The sequence below is a fragment of the Vespula pensylvanica genome, chromosome 23 (assembly GCF_014466175.1).
Source record: "Vespula pensylvanica isolate Volc-1 chromosome 23, ASM1446617v1, whole genome shotgun sequence".
NCBI lineage: Eukaryota > Metazoa > Arthropoda > Insecta > Hymenoptera > Vespidae > Vespula > Vespula pensylvanica.
In genome coordinates, this window is record NC_057707.1 from 123,916 (window position 1) to 138,298 (window position 14,383).

Genomic DNA, 14,383 nt, shown 5'->3' on the forward strand with positions numbered 1-14,383 from the left:
ATTCCAAGTTATTAACTTTATTTTTAGTTAATTTAAAATTTATATATAATTTTTAGTTAAACTTATAAATAATTATTTGGAACTCATATATTTGTAATACTCTTTCAAGAAATAAATAATTTCTAATAAAAATGTTATTCTTATAATACTGAAAATTTTTCGCATATTTATCGAAATCAGTTGCAACCTAGTGAGAATTACATATAAAAAGCTAGCATCCAATAAGGGTTGACAAAATTTGCATCTTATCATATTGTATAAATGTGTTAACTATTACAAATTTAGTTTTTATATGATTATAAAAGATAAGAAAATTTTAATAAATGTATAAATAATAATTATATCAGGTAGTAGGTAATCTAGTAATAAAGAGCCTTATAAAAAAATAAACATGTTTTTATATTTATATTTATATATATTTTGTCTCTTTGACAATCATTTATAGTACTAATTGATAATACATTATGATATTTCATTTGATGTACATGATGTTAAATATTATGATTCGTAAAAGCATAATGGAGTAACAGTTATAACTTATATTTGTTTACTTCATATCACATTATGATTATTGCTATATACTATGTTGTATATTATATAATACAGCAATTCAAATAACCGTGAGAAAAAAAACTATTTTTTCAAGAAATTTCTAAAAATATGTATGTGTGTATGGACGCGTGCATTTGCGTGCGTGTAGGGTGTCTCAAAATTCATAATTAATCTTCGAAAGATTAACCAGAATAAAATTTTGGGATAACAGTAATTCTATCACTTCTCTACTCGGTTATTTTTCACTGATAGTGAGTTATTTAACAAGTAAGTTGATCAATCTCATGCGTGCTGCAGCAAAGCAATATTTGAACAAATTGATCGAATGAATAAAATACACGAAATAAAATCAAAATACAGAATTCATCGTTGCCTTCAAGATGCCGGTCACTCTTGCGAATTTCCAATACCTCGTCGGCATTTATCATTGGCCGCTCGAGCTAGTATATCTTCCTCTGTTCCCGAATTTTTCGGGCTTCATCCCCAGTACCTATAGCTATTAGGCGATTTTCAGTTGGCATACAAACATCTAATTACGTGAATGCCTATAGATATGGGTAATGATGATTCGGATACCGTAGTGTAACGTAAACAGGATTCGTTAACTTAATTGTTAAGTAACTAGCTGAATAATGATTGGAGAAAAAATGATAGAAACTTCCTCTTCCTTCCCTCTTTTTTCCCTCTTTCAATCTCTTAAAGATCAATTATCAATTTTGGGACATTTTGTGTGTGTGTATTTAATGCAATATCTTCAGTAAAAATTTACTTATATATATTAGATATATTATTAATTCTATCATAGATTCGTATGCATTATATTTTCTATACGTAACTTTATATACAACATAATTACTTTTTTAAGAAAAAATGTTTTTCTAATAAATAAATGTACGTTTACATACAAATGTATAAGTATAATTGACTATGTCCTGTAAGGAAGTCCCTTTCTGCTTAGTGTGATAAAATTAATTAATTTAGCTTCCTTTATAAAATGATATATCGGGATAACAATTTCGTTTAGACTTTCCAATGCATCTTTCGCTTTCTATTACTTATTTACTACCCATCCGTAATTGAATCCCTTAGCAACACCTTGATCATCGTTTTTCTTTTCTACATTTGCAAAAACAGCGCCTCCTCATCGAATCACATACCACATGCACACACACCAAGGAATATGATTTATATATTAAACCTTATACAGTACGTTGTACCCAAAGAAAGATATAGTCACGATTATGCGTTTCACGTATGATATCAGCAGTTTGGATGAGAATCTTATCCGCTATAATATATATAAATCTACATGCAGCGGTAAGATATGTGTGCATATGGAATGTAAATATGATTTTATGTGACACAGGCACTCTTTGGTTACTTTAACTTCAGGGTAACTGTTCAACATAATTTTTTGGAACTAATCCTGTTTTTCCATTCAAAGTGCCTTCTAACCATCCAGGCTCTAAGGAAGCTTTAACTGTAATCAATTTATCATAATAAATAAATTCAACGAATAACAAAGATATATTGAGGAAGAGAGAGAATTTTTATGTAAATAAATGTTACCGTTTGTAATAATTTGATTTGGTTCAAATGATAGTTCTCCATCACCTTCGGCCAAACAGGCATATAATGTTCGTACTCTCCTACAAAAAAATAATACAATTTAAAGATTAAAATAATTAATATATATTGCAATATATTAAATACTTATTTAAAAATATATACCAGATTCCAGGCATTTGGCCAGGACTCGAACGACCACTACTTGGTGATGTGTTAGCACTAACAAAATTATAATTTTTAATATTTTTGTATCGTACCATTAAATTTTTGTTTAAACAATTTACTTACATAGATATTGTAGGATTACTTCGTGGATAATTAGCAGGATAATGTGTTGACATAGCAGTCCCACGCTTTTGTTTGGCTGGTATATTTGTTGTAAATGGATGTGGATCTGATGCAATTGATTCACTTGAACTACTTGTGTTACCACTAGTAAGCACTAAAATAATTAGAAAAATGTCACACATCAATTATAGTAAATAATATAAAATAATTCTTAAATTGAATCATCTTAATAATAATTAACCTTATCTCAAATAATTATAATAAAATATAAAATTTTAATGTAACCTTTATCTGCTGAATGGTACATAAGATTCGAATTAGTTAATTTAACTCGTCCACTTCGACTCTCTAGAAATGCAGGAATACGATGACTACTTGGATCAACATCTTCGTAATCACCATTTTTTCTATCATCTATAGAAGGTGATTTAGTTGTAATCGTTAAGGGTCCATCATAGTAAGATCTTGTAACATGCTACATAAATAATTATAAATTAATATATAGATATCTTCCATTATCTTCAAAAGATGAATATATGAAAATGAACTTACATGTGTATGTGGTATTGAAACAGAACTATGCACTGGATATCTTAATAAAGAAGTTCCGTTTCCAGAAGTAGTAGGACCATCATCTGCTTCAGTCATTACTTTAGATGTAACCATACTTTGTATCATTTGTGTTGTGCGTAAAATATCTTGTGGAGGACCGGCTATTATTATTTCACAGTTTTCAATTAATATCTCTACTACAATATTGTAAAATTTAATATCCATTATAGAGGCCACTGTTTCTTCCTCTGGCCTCAATAATGTTGGACCAAAGCAGACAGCTAGATTACCAACCGTCATTAAATTTTTATCACTTTTATTTGCTACACTGTAAGTTAAAATTGATAAAAACGAGAAATAAATCATAATAAAGTATTGGTCTATTTAAAAATCAGTTTATTTATGTTTACCTGTGTAAATGAGGTATAAGCAAAGTCAGCATATTGAAGTTTGCCTTTGGTAGCCGATAGATAAGGCTATGTATTTCATTTATTCTTGTTTCTTTCACTTCGTGTTCTATTAGGCAGATTAAACAATATATTCTATCTTACTAAGATAATATATCAAGTGCATTTACATAAAAAAAGCAATGTATTAGTGAATTTATTTTTAATCAAAGAAACATAGCACTACTAAACTGAAGTGCAAATAAAATAACATGATAAAGAATACCTATACGCACTCGCAGCTGAAATGAAACTGTTATAGTATCGGAAAGTCATCAATGGTTCGGAAAGTGTTCGTAAATACGTTTTTAATGCACTGGTTATAGTTTTACTTTCCCATTCAAAACGATCTTCTAGAGAAAGTTTTTCTAATTTTCTTCTGTCGAGACCCATAGCTAAGAGTTTGTTTACTTTAGAGGCAACACCAACGACTCGATATAGACCTTGTTCTTCTAAACCTGAACAAAAATTACCCTTACTCATAAATTATTAAGATCATACGTATCACACACACAGCATAATGTTAATTTTAATCATTAATTGTAAAAAAATATTTATATCTTATAATTGAAAATATATTTATATCAAAAAGATTATACCTCTGTCTTCCAGGACCGTAATACATTTAGATACAAACATGAATCCTGTTTCGTCCAAAATATTTTCTTCTGTTTTAACTGATGTTCCTACTAAAGGATAACTCTAAAAGTGTTGAAAATTTTATATAAAAATTTATTATCTCAAGTTGATGATAACACTTGATTGTTTATCAGAAAATTATCTTGATTACACTTACTGGTTCTTTCCCATCCATTGCATCCATCCATAATTTTCTATCTTCTTCGGATAATGCTTGAAATGTATACGTTACATTAGGCCTAAAAATAAAGATCTTATGATACACTTTTCTCTGTCTTTATAAAATCAAAAATACATCAAATCACTTACTTATCGATAGCTGTGATATCGAAACAAAAGCGCTTTTCAATTGTGTCTGACATACGCCTTATACATGATGCTAGTGTGAGAGTTTCTTTACTACTCTGTTTAACATGGTACAATAAAATTCATTAAATATTGTATAATATATAATTCTTCATGTTGCTAACAAATATTACTTACAAATTTGCCTGTAAGTTGATTGTATGGGATCATTGTAAATTCCTTTGTATCCTTCTGATATGTACAATATTGTTTTGTCCATGTTGTACCAAATGCTTCTGAAATAATATTAAAAAATATTTTTACAACAAAATACATATTATCAATATATATATCATTTGTTATACATGATAAAATTTTCAGTAGTGTTCATGTGAGTTAAAAAAATAACGAAATTTACTTTTTTCCATTAGAAATAAATATCCTTCACGAGAATGTAGTTTGTTCAATCCTGTCTCCACTGCAGACTATAAAAAACAAATAATATAATAAATATACATTATGCCGCTTTTTATAGAATAGATTATCTCTATTTCAATTGGTTTTTAATATGTAATTTTATCATCAATATGTCATTTATCATGCACATTTAGAAAAATGTAATCCCAAATCCATAATAAAATTGCTTCCAAACAAAGCTTGTAATATGGAACGTTTTAAAACAGAGAGCACACATACCTTTTTCATATCCTTCATTTTATTCATAAGTGACTCGGTTTTATCCCGGGTGGCAAGAAAATTCTCTCTAGTCTTGTAAAAATACGCACACATAAAGTAAAAATTAGTGGGCAATTCTTCATGCTGTTATCCTAATTATATTTGGAACATGTAATGTCAAATAAAAAAATTGCAGAAACTAATGAAATATAACCAACATTAGCGTATCGTATTAATTTGCTTCACATTATATATTATTGATAAACATTGATTCAAAATGATATATTTAAAGAGCAATGACATGCTGCTGTAACGAATACATATTTGTAAGATTTGCATATACCACACCAATAACTACTAGATGTTATATATCATGTTAGTGCTCTAAAAGCACATTTTTTGTTTGCATAGTTATTTTTATATAGTAATATTACAATACACACAATAAAATATCTTATTAAAATGCATAAGATTAATAAAGTGACAAATATTTTAAACAAAAAATGCGCCAATAATATTACGTTATTATTCAAATAATAAATTTTTTCTAAATAAATAAATAAATAAATAAATAAATATATAAAATTTATAAAAATTATATATAATTATGATAAAGATAACGAACCTTTTGTATTTTTAACTGTAATTCAGTCATATATGGTTTAAAATCCTTTGCTACTTCGTGACCTTGATGGTAAAACGTTAACCAACCAAACATAAAACTTAGTAACTGCAATATATTTATAAATATATATTAAATAATAAAAACACAGATAAAGGTTATATATTAATATTATTATTATACATACTGTTTCAACAAATTCAAATTTCTTTCGTTCTTGAACCTCTTGCAACAAGAACACATACTCTAAACTAGCTTGGCAAAAATGTCTTTTGGCCATTTCCAACGTTGCATCCGCCTAAAATTGTTATGTCATATATTAATGCATTTTAATAATTTTTATATTACATATATATATATAAAGCAAATAATGATTTTTACATATACCTCTTGAAGAACATTGTCTTGTTTTTTTGTTGATAAATTTAGGTAACGTTCTTGACTTTGACAAAACTTAATGGTCTGTTTTTCAAACTTTTTCTTCCCGTCCTATAAAGCGATGAAAAGGTATAGGAATTAAATAATATATATGTGTATCCTTCTTTTGTAAGTGTCAGAAATAAAAATAACGAAAAATTATGATAAAGAGAAAAAAAAATATCTACCTTAACACCACCAATATGTTCCTTTCTGAAGTTTTCCAAAGGAAGTATAATTTGATCATAAGCGCGTTCAAGCTGAAAATATAATATTGCCAAACAAAAATTATAAATATCAAAAGCAACATAAATTAAGATAAATAATACAAGTAAAACGTAATGAATATAATCATGCTTTTGAATTTTATTTATCATAATGTTTGTCCTTACAATATTTTTAGAATAAAGTAAAAAAATTGATAAATATTAAAATGCATATTTATAATGCATAGAATTAAAAAGAATTTTATAATAAAGTATTGTATGTAAATTGAAATATTATGTCTGTATAAAAAGTATAAATTAGTAAAATATATTAATCATATAAACAATATTCTTTCCGTTAAAGATGATATAGCACTACGTCTAGTGACTATTGAACAATTATTATTCATATAAACTTGTTAACAAAAGTAAAAAGACAATTTACAAATTCTACAACTATGTGGATCTAATTTTCAACTATTTTGATATAGAATTATAAAGAAAATTGAGCTCAATATATTATAATAGTAAACTAATTAGTATTCAAAAATATAAAGTATGATCCTCTGCTAGAGATCTTGTACAATTATTTTTATCTCGATTTTACTAAATATGACATAAATAAATGTACAAGATTTGATCCTATTTCTTAAGAATGAGTCTCTAGCATATACCACAATATTTGTACTGCTTTTTATATATGTTAATATATATGACACTCGACATGCAAAAAACAAATGATATATACAATATCACAAATTAATCCATATATATATATATATATATATATATATATATATATATATATATAAAACAGTATTTGAACATGAAACTAAACTTTGTAAGATTTGTCCAGATACGTAATGAATAAGTCTTACATCATAATTTCATTGAATGTTTTAATTTATATATGCTGCAAATAATCCCACAGTTGATTTTCACTCTAGAGTGTATGCAAGCAAAGAATAAACAAAGTGCAATTAGAAGAATAAATGGAATAAAACAGATAGATAGCAATTGAAACATAACATATCACAAATTTTTTACTATATAATATATGATTTTTTAAATATTAAAACAAAAATAATAAGAAACTTTTTTATAAGTTACTTTTAAATAAATAATATGTAAAGTCAATTTACATATTGATTTCAGCATTATAAATAAAAGTATTCTTTTAAGTTTTCTTATAAAAATCAATAAATAAATTTAAATCTATGTATCACTTGTAAAACCAATAAAAACATTTTTGTCGATGCATTCTTCATATAAAATACATTCCTCTGTAATATATATTTACAAAATTGTCATTTATAGCCTGTTCTTCAATTCATTTTAATAATGTTATAAATAATTAGTAGATCACATTTATTATATCAACTTAAGATTTACTTTGTATATTATATACTGAATATATATTGTGCATACCATGCGGTCCCTTTCATCCTCTATTGATGCTATCAGTTTACCAAATTCCTTTAAACTTTGCGATATGTGAGTTTCATCTTCAGTTTGTGTTTCTCCAATACATTCGAAACTAAAATTTTGCAGTGTTTTAGAAAATGCTCGCTGGGCTCGGGATAAATCTACAAAACCATCACAATCTTATGTAAAATTTTATTTCATGCGAATTAGATATAAAAGTATGAAAAGAAAAATATGAGAGAAAATAGAAAAATGTGTTTTCATAGCATCATGAAGCACATGAAATTAATATCACTTGATCCATAATAAAATGGTTAGTAGATGACATAGATTAAAAGGGAGCATTAAAAAATAATTTCATAAAAAGAAATAAAAAACATTAACGAATTAATTGATTTGCAAGTGAATAGTAATTGTTATTATCTATGTGTGCTAAAAGACTAATTATTCTATATACAATATTCTTCTATATAAAATAAAAAAACGTCGACATATATATATATATATGTATATATATATATATATATATATATATATATATAACAAATGTTAATATGATTGCTATAAAAAAAAAGAAAAAAAATGTAATAACTATAAAATAATATTTAGAAAATGATCTAGATAGATAAACTGTCACCGGATAGTACTCTTTTACAAACAAACGAAAATGTAGCAGCTGTTGCATACATGCAGTAACAATATGCGTGATCCTATCCTATGCGGCGCAACTTACTCTTAGCGGCTAACAGTAGATCTTTGACCTCCTTGATGAGACGTTTAATCTGCTGGCTGGTCTTTTCCAATTCACGTTCATGATAATGTAAATTTTCTCGAAAATACGGACTATCAGTTAAACAATCAGTAAACTCTAATGGTTTAAGGCCAACACCCATTATTCTTAATTATGTATTACACTTGAAACGTCATTAATAAAAACAGAACCTCAGTATAGACAATTCAGCTTGCAATGAAAATCAGTACACTATTCACTTCAGCAAACTCCATTATTGTTCGTACACACAGACACACACACATACACAGCACACACAATTATTATATATAGGATGCGCGAACGCAAGAACATATATGTGTATGTTGGTTTGTATGCGTATGCAACCTACATATACGAATACACATATATATTAATCTTAAATATTATGAAAGTATCAAGAAAGATACAGATTTAAGATAAAATATTTCACTTATTTTCAATCATATGCAAAAAGATATGTTTTCCAACAATTATTATCAATCGACGATCTTGGACGATTCATGGATTAGTCTTATGTCACTTTATACTGTTTGCAGCGCCTCTAGTAATCTTATGTGTTAACTAAATTGTTGTAATCGTAATAAAATACTTTATTCAAATTCATAGTAAATATTATTAGATACTAAAAAACAAAAATATCAAATATTTTTTAATAAACTTATAATCGTTTTTTTTTCTTGTTTTATTATTAAAAAATTTTATCAAAAACAATTTCATATTATAATATGTTATTACAAAATTTATAATATAGATTTCATATCACATAAATACACACATACATACACAAAACACATGCGTCATAATATATACATATATACATACATACATTCATATTTAAAATATTACATTTTTTAAATGATTAGTGGAAATACTTATATTAAGGATGTAATAGCATCATACATATTTAACGATAGTTTAAAGAATTATAATAATGTTGCATAATAATTCAATCCTATATAATATATCTTTTGGATTATTTTTATTAATAATTAAAAAGGTTACAGGAGTTTTGTAGATCATAACCTATAAGAAAAGAGAAAACCAAACTGACAATATAGCAGCTTTTAGTTCATAATTTTACCGAAGCACAACTTTGGCGCTACTATCACTATCGTGAGACAAAAAATCTGATTTAGTATATTGTCGACATTGGAGTATTCCTTACAATGTTTTATATGTTTAAAGATTTATATATAATCTATATATTATATGTTTCTATACGACTCTCTTCTGTCGAAGTTTTTCTTTTGTTTGGAACAATTAGAGTTTAGGATTTTAATAGGTTTTAATATTTGATTTAAAAATTAATTTATTTTTATCAAATAATTAAAACGGAAAAGTATACGAATGAATACTTTTTTCAAGATAAGTGATTGATTACTTTTGAATTAAAATTTATTGTTTGTGTTCATATACATCAATAAAATAAGTAATTTTAGAGAATACATAAAAGAAAAATCTACCTAAATAACAATCTAACCGATCGCATAATACATTTAATGTATTACATAGTAATAATAACACTTTGTAGCGACTGATATTCTTCATTAATTTGGTACATGTAATATTATACATAGCATTAAAATATTAAGAATAAACGCATTTATTGATATTAATATATTTCTCTTTTTTTTGTTTCTATAAAGATTTTGATCATCCCATTTAATATTTAGTCGTATTGAAATATTCACATGTGATTAAAGTGCATATATATATATATATAAAATTTGAGTAAAACTTAAATTGTACGTTTATGTTAGATGCATAAATTTTTAATTGTTTTCTTTCTTCCCTTTTTTAATATATTTGTTAGCACTGTACAAATGCCTTCTTGTCTATTAAATAGTACTTCATTTTTTCATTTTATTTCCACATATTGAAATTTTTACTGGTATTATACAATTTTATCGTCCATTTATATATTTGAAGTTTTTTCATCGATATATATATATACAAAAAATAAATATAACACTTTCAATGTGGAGATAAAATCTAATTTTCTTTAATATAACATGCAATTAAATAAGTAAGAATAAAGACGACAACAATATTATAATAACTTTATAATAAATACCGCTTGTTTTTATATTATAAATCTATACTAAATTTGAACTTTCATATTAATTAATTAAAGTGCAATTTTGAATTCATAATTTGTTAAATATTAAAAATTCAAGCGTTTTTTATAAAGTACTATAAATATTTTCCACAAAAATAATAATCTTTCCTTTTATAAAAGACTTTTTATAACTCTTTAATCCTAGTTCTAAAAAATAAATCCTAACATAATATTTTTATTAAAAGAAAAACTAAAATTGTCAGCATTAATGTGGCCTCTTGAACAATCCTTCAGCTCTGCTTATCGAACTCTCAGGTTCCATTGTTACTCTACCACGATTGCTTAAGAAGTCTCTTATGTGTTGCACTATCAAATCTATTGCCACTGTAACAAAGTGTAACAAGTCAATAATATACGGTTAAAGGTTACTTCTTGAATAACTAAAAAATTTTGTTCAATGTTTTTATTATGATATTATGTTACATATACGTTTATTTAAAGTATATCAAATTATGCAATGTATTTTGTAATTTACATTGGCGTTTATTGAGAACAAGGTAGTATTTTTTATTTCTTTTTATTTTTTCTATTTAATTATTTAACTGTAAAATAAGTAAATTACCAAAGAAGAATTAAATTATATTATATTATATAAATAAGAAATTTCTTGACGATAAATAAAATTTTATAATAATAAAATAATTATAAAGTATATATCATTCAAATAATGAATACGAAGATAATATTATGCTACTAATATATGAAACTGAGAATATTAAGTAACAATGTACTTAATTATGCTCATTTACATTTCATGATTAATTGTATTATGCAAAATTGGATAAACATGATTAAAGGAAAAATTTAATTTTTACAAATGAGAGTGCATAATATCGATTTGTAAGAGCGTGAACACATATGTATAAAATACTTAAAGCTATTTTTTCTAAGTAATAATACTTTGACATCCTTATTTATAAATATATAAACGTGCATATGTCCATTAGACGGTAATATAAACATATAACATACCATATGTAAAATAAAAGCTAACATTTATATGAAAATTTTAAATGCTCTCTTTATTTCTCTCTTTTTCTCTTTCTGTCTTTCTCTCTCTCTCTTTTTATTTTTCTCTCTCAAACCTGTTTTCATTATATTAGTTTGGAAAAGAAATGGTTTATGAAGTATTACTTTGTATAAATGTAATGCAATCTGTTTAAAAAAAAGAAATGCTATTTGGGTTAATTTACGATGATCATTTCTAAAGTAAAAAATGTAAGCACATAACATTGACTTAATATGGGTGAACGTGCGTATGTAGTATTTATTACATGTACACGCACAGAACGAGCATAAGTATAAAAAGCAACAGATGCGAGGTTACTGCGTAAGAAATATGCAGTTTACTAGTGCAAAAATGCAGTGCATGTAATTAATTTCATCATGTGTTATTTTCTCAAATCATATGCTGAGTGTGTCGGATGAAGCCAAAGTACGCCTATGCTGACAGATGTATGGATGCTGCCCGGTTGATTTGTCAGCCTTTTTCAAGCGTAAAATGTCCCAGATGTGGTGCACTATTAGATCTATTGCCACTGCAAACATACAATAACCAAAACCATGTATGCTTTTAGAAGATGCCATTAATTTTCTGCTTTATTTTAATGTTTAAAGCGCTGATAAGTTGAAAATAATATTATCTTTACACACCAGGCAGCATCCATAACGGCAACAAAATTTACTGAAGTATGTGTAATTAATACATAATATAATATAAGAGGTGTCCTGAAAATCCAAACTTGCATCTAAACAATTTATATAACTTATTTCAACAAATTTTATTAATTATTTACTTTTGTAAGATAATATTATTATTTTTAAATGTGAATAAAGATGACTACAATTTTAATTTTTACATATCAGATGCAAGTTGGATAATTATAGGATAAGCAGTTTATTATGATGCTTGCAAAAATTAAGTTTTCTAACTATTTATTTACTAAAAATAAATCTATAATAAAAGATTATCAAACAAAACCTAAATAAAATATGATTATAAATATAATATTATTTATAAATAGCCTATACATATGCAAAATGATATAGTTAATATCTTTATGATTTTTATTCAAATAAAGAATTGAATTGAATTTTATTAGTGGTAATATTTTATCATATTAAGAATTTGTTTGATTGCAATATCGAATTACTTTGTATATAATATAAAAATAATTACCTGTATTATCTGCTCCTCTAGGGATAATAACATCAGCAAATTTTTTGGTAGGTAAACAAAACTCTTCGAATGCAGGTTTCACAAAGTTCATATATTGATTTAATACATAATCTAAATCTCTCCCTCTTTCATTTATATCTCTGGGTACTGAAATAACAATAATAATTATTGTATATAACATAAGTAATATAAATACACACATACATATTTATGTGTGTACACTTATATAATATTGAACATTGATAAATAATACCCCTTCTAGCCAATCTGGTGTCCGAGTCTGTATCTACAAACAACTTCATATGAAATAAGTCTCTTATTTTAGGAAAATAGAAAACTAGAATTCCTTCGAACAAAACTACATCTGCAGGATATATTGTTGTTACCTGATCCTTCATCCTAAAAAAAGACAAAAAATTATACATACACACACATATACACATAATTTCAAATCATGTTTATTGAAACACGTACAAACTGTTAGTTCTATAATCATATACTGGTATCTGGCATTTGACACCTGCAAGTATATCTTGCAGAGTCAGCAAAATCATATCATTATCAAATGCATCAGGATGATCAAAGTTGTATTGTCCTTTCTCAGCCTTTAATTTCTCAGCTGGTGTAAGTTCACGATAGAAACTATCTTGTGATATGCAAACAACTCGTCGTTGCATATGATCCATGTCAACCTGACCCAATTTTTCCATTATACGTTTACATACAGTTGACTAAACAGAACAAAAAAAATAAAATATCAATTGTGTGTGTATGTGTATGTATTATCACTTCATAGTACCCTTTTTCTTTCTTTTCAGGATACTTATCCTAATTTTAATTTTTACATTTTAGAAATATTATTGACCTTTCCACTCGCTGTACCACCCGAAACTCCAATTAAAAAAGGAGTTTTACCCTCAACTCCATTCATCTTTCCATTAAAACCAAAAGACATTTTACGTGTTGTGCCAGAATTTATTGACATATAAGCCATCATTGAACACTTAAAGAGATAATCTGTGAACAGATAATGTGATTGGATCGGCGAAGGAAGATAACATAAAAAATATTAAATATTTTTCTAACACTTTACAAGTGTCAAATATGTTATATACACAAAAAATAGATAAATAAGCGCGCGCAGTCACGGCATGCAAATATTACATTGTATATGTGCGCGCGCGCGTGTATGTATGTATGTACGTATGTATGTCATATGATGTATATTGATGTATCTATGATGTATGTGATGTATGTGTGAGTATGTATGATGTATATATGATGTGTGTATATATGATGTATGTATGTACATCTGTATGGTTAGAAAAAGAACATAAAACCAATGAATGTAAAAATTGTATATTAAATCTAATAGGTTATATATATTATCCACATTTGGTTTATATAATTTATTATTATTTCTTATTATTTCTTTCTAATATTTTATTTATAATATTTTTATCACTAATATTTTTTTTTCATGTAATTGTAATTAATAAGCATACATACGTTTATATATCGGAACTAAATACGTTTCAATACGCATGTGGAACTTGATTCTAATGCATAGATGACGTGATCGTACGCCATTTTGTACCATGTGATTATAATTTGTGATAATAATTAAAACAAAAAAA

The 14,383-nt window shown here is 26.0% G+C and overlaps 2 protein-coding genes across 5 annotated transcripts; both read right to left on the reverse strand.

The window, feature by feature from the left end:
• Positions 1–394: 394 nt before the first annotated feature.
• Positions 395–8,971, reverse strand: LOC122636723 (rho GTPase-activating protein 26). 3 transcript variants are annotated; one of them, XM_043828262.1, is made up of 20 exons: positions 8,410–8,971; positions 7,680–7,837; positions 6,234–6,305; positions 6,016–6,117; positions 5,816–5,926; positions 5,632–5,736; positions 5,028–5,099; positions 4,750–4,816; positions 4,530–4,627; positions 4,356–4,450; positions 4,204–4,285; positions 4,007–4,109; positions 3,644–3,865; positions 3,372–3,477; positions 2,962–3,289; positions 2,695–2,884; positions 2,410–2,563; positions 2,284–2,340; positions 2,122–2,201; positions 395–2,032 (listed from the first exon to the last, which is right to left on the reverse strand). In XM_043828262.1, the coding sequence occupies exons 1-20, from the start codon at positions 8,567–8,569 to the stop codon at positions 1,941–1,943; spliced, it is 2,454 nt and encodes an 817-aa protein (XP_043684197.1). In that variant the 5' UTR covers positions 8,570–8,971; the 3' UTR covers positions 395–1,940. The 3 variants fall into 3 exon arrangements, with proteins under 3 accessions (XP_043684197.1, XP_043684199.1, XP_043684198.1); XM_043828264.1 differs by lacking the exon at positions 8,410–8,971 and adding an exon at positions 8,364–8,381; XM_043828263.1 differs by lacking the exon at positions 5,028–5,099.
• Positions 8,972–10,671: 1,700 nt separating this feature from the next.
• Positions 10,672–14,353, reverse strand: LOC122636764 (uridine-cytidine kinase). Of its 2 annotated transcripts, none has more exons than XM_043828346.1 (6): positions 14,256–14,353; positions 13,612–13,763; positions 13,221–13,477; positions 13,000–13,145; positions 12,747–12,893; positions 10,672–10,891 (listed from the first exon to the last, which is right to left on the reverse strand). In XM_043828346.1, the coding sequence occupies exons 1-6, from the start codon at positions 14,344–14,346 to the stop codon at positions 10,773–10,775; spliced, it is 912 nt and encodes a 303-aa protein (XP_043684281.1). In that variant the 5' UTR covers positions 14,347–14,353; the 3' UTR covers positions 10,672–10,772. The 2 variants fall into 2 exon arrangements, with proteins under 2 accessions (XP_043684281.1, XP_043684280.1); XM_043828345.1 differs by lacking the exon at positions 10,672–10,891 and adding an exon at positions 11,809–12,105.
• Positions 14,354–14,383: the final 30 nt, after the last annotated feature.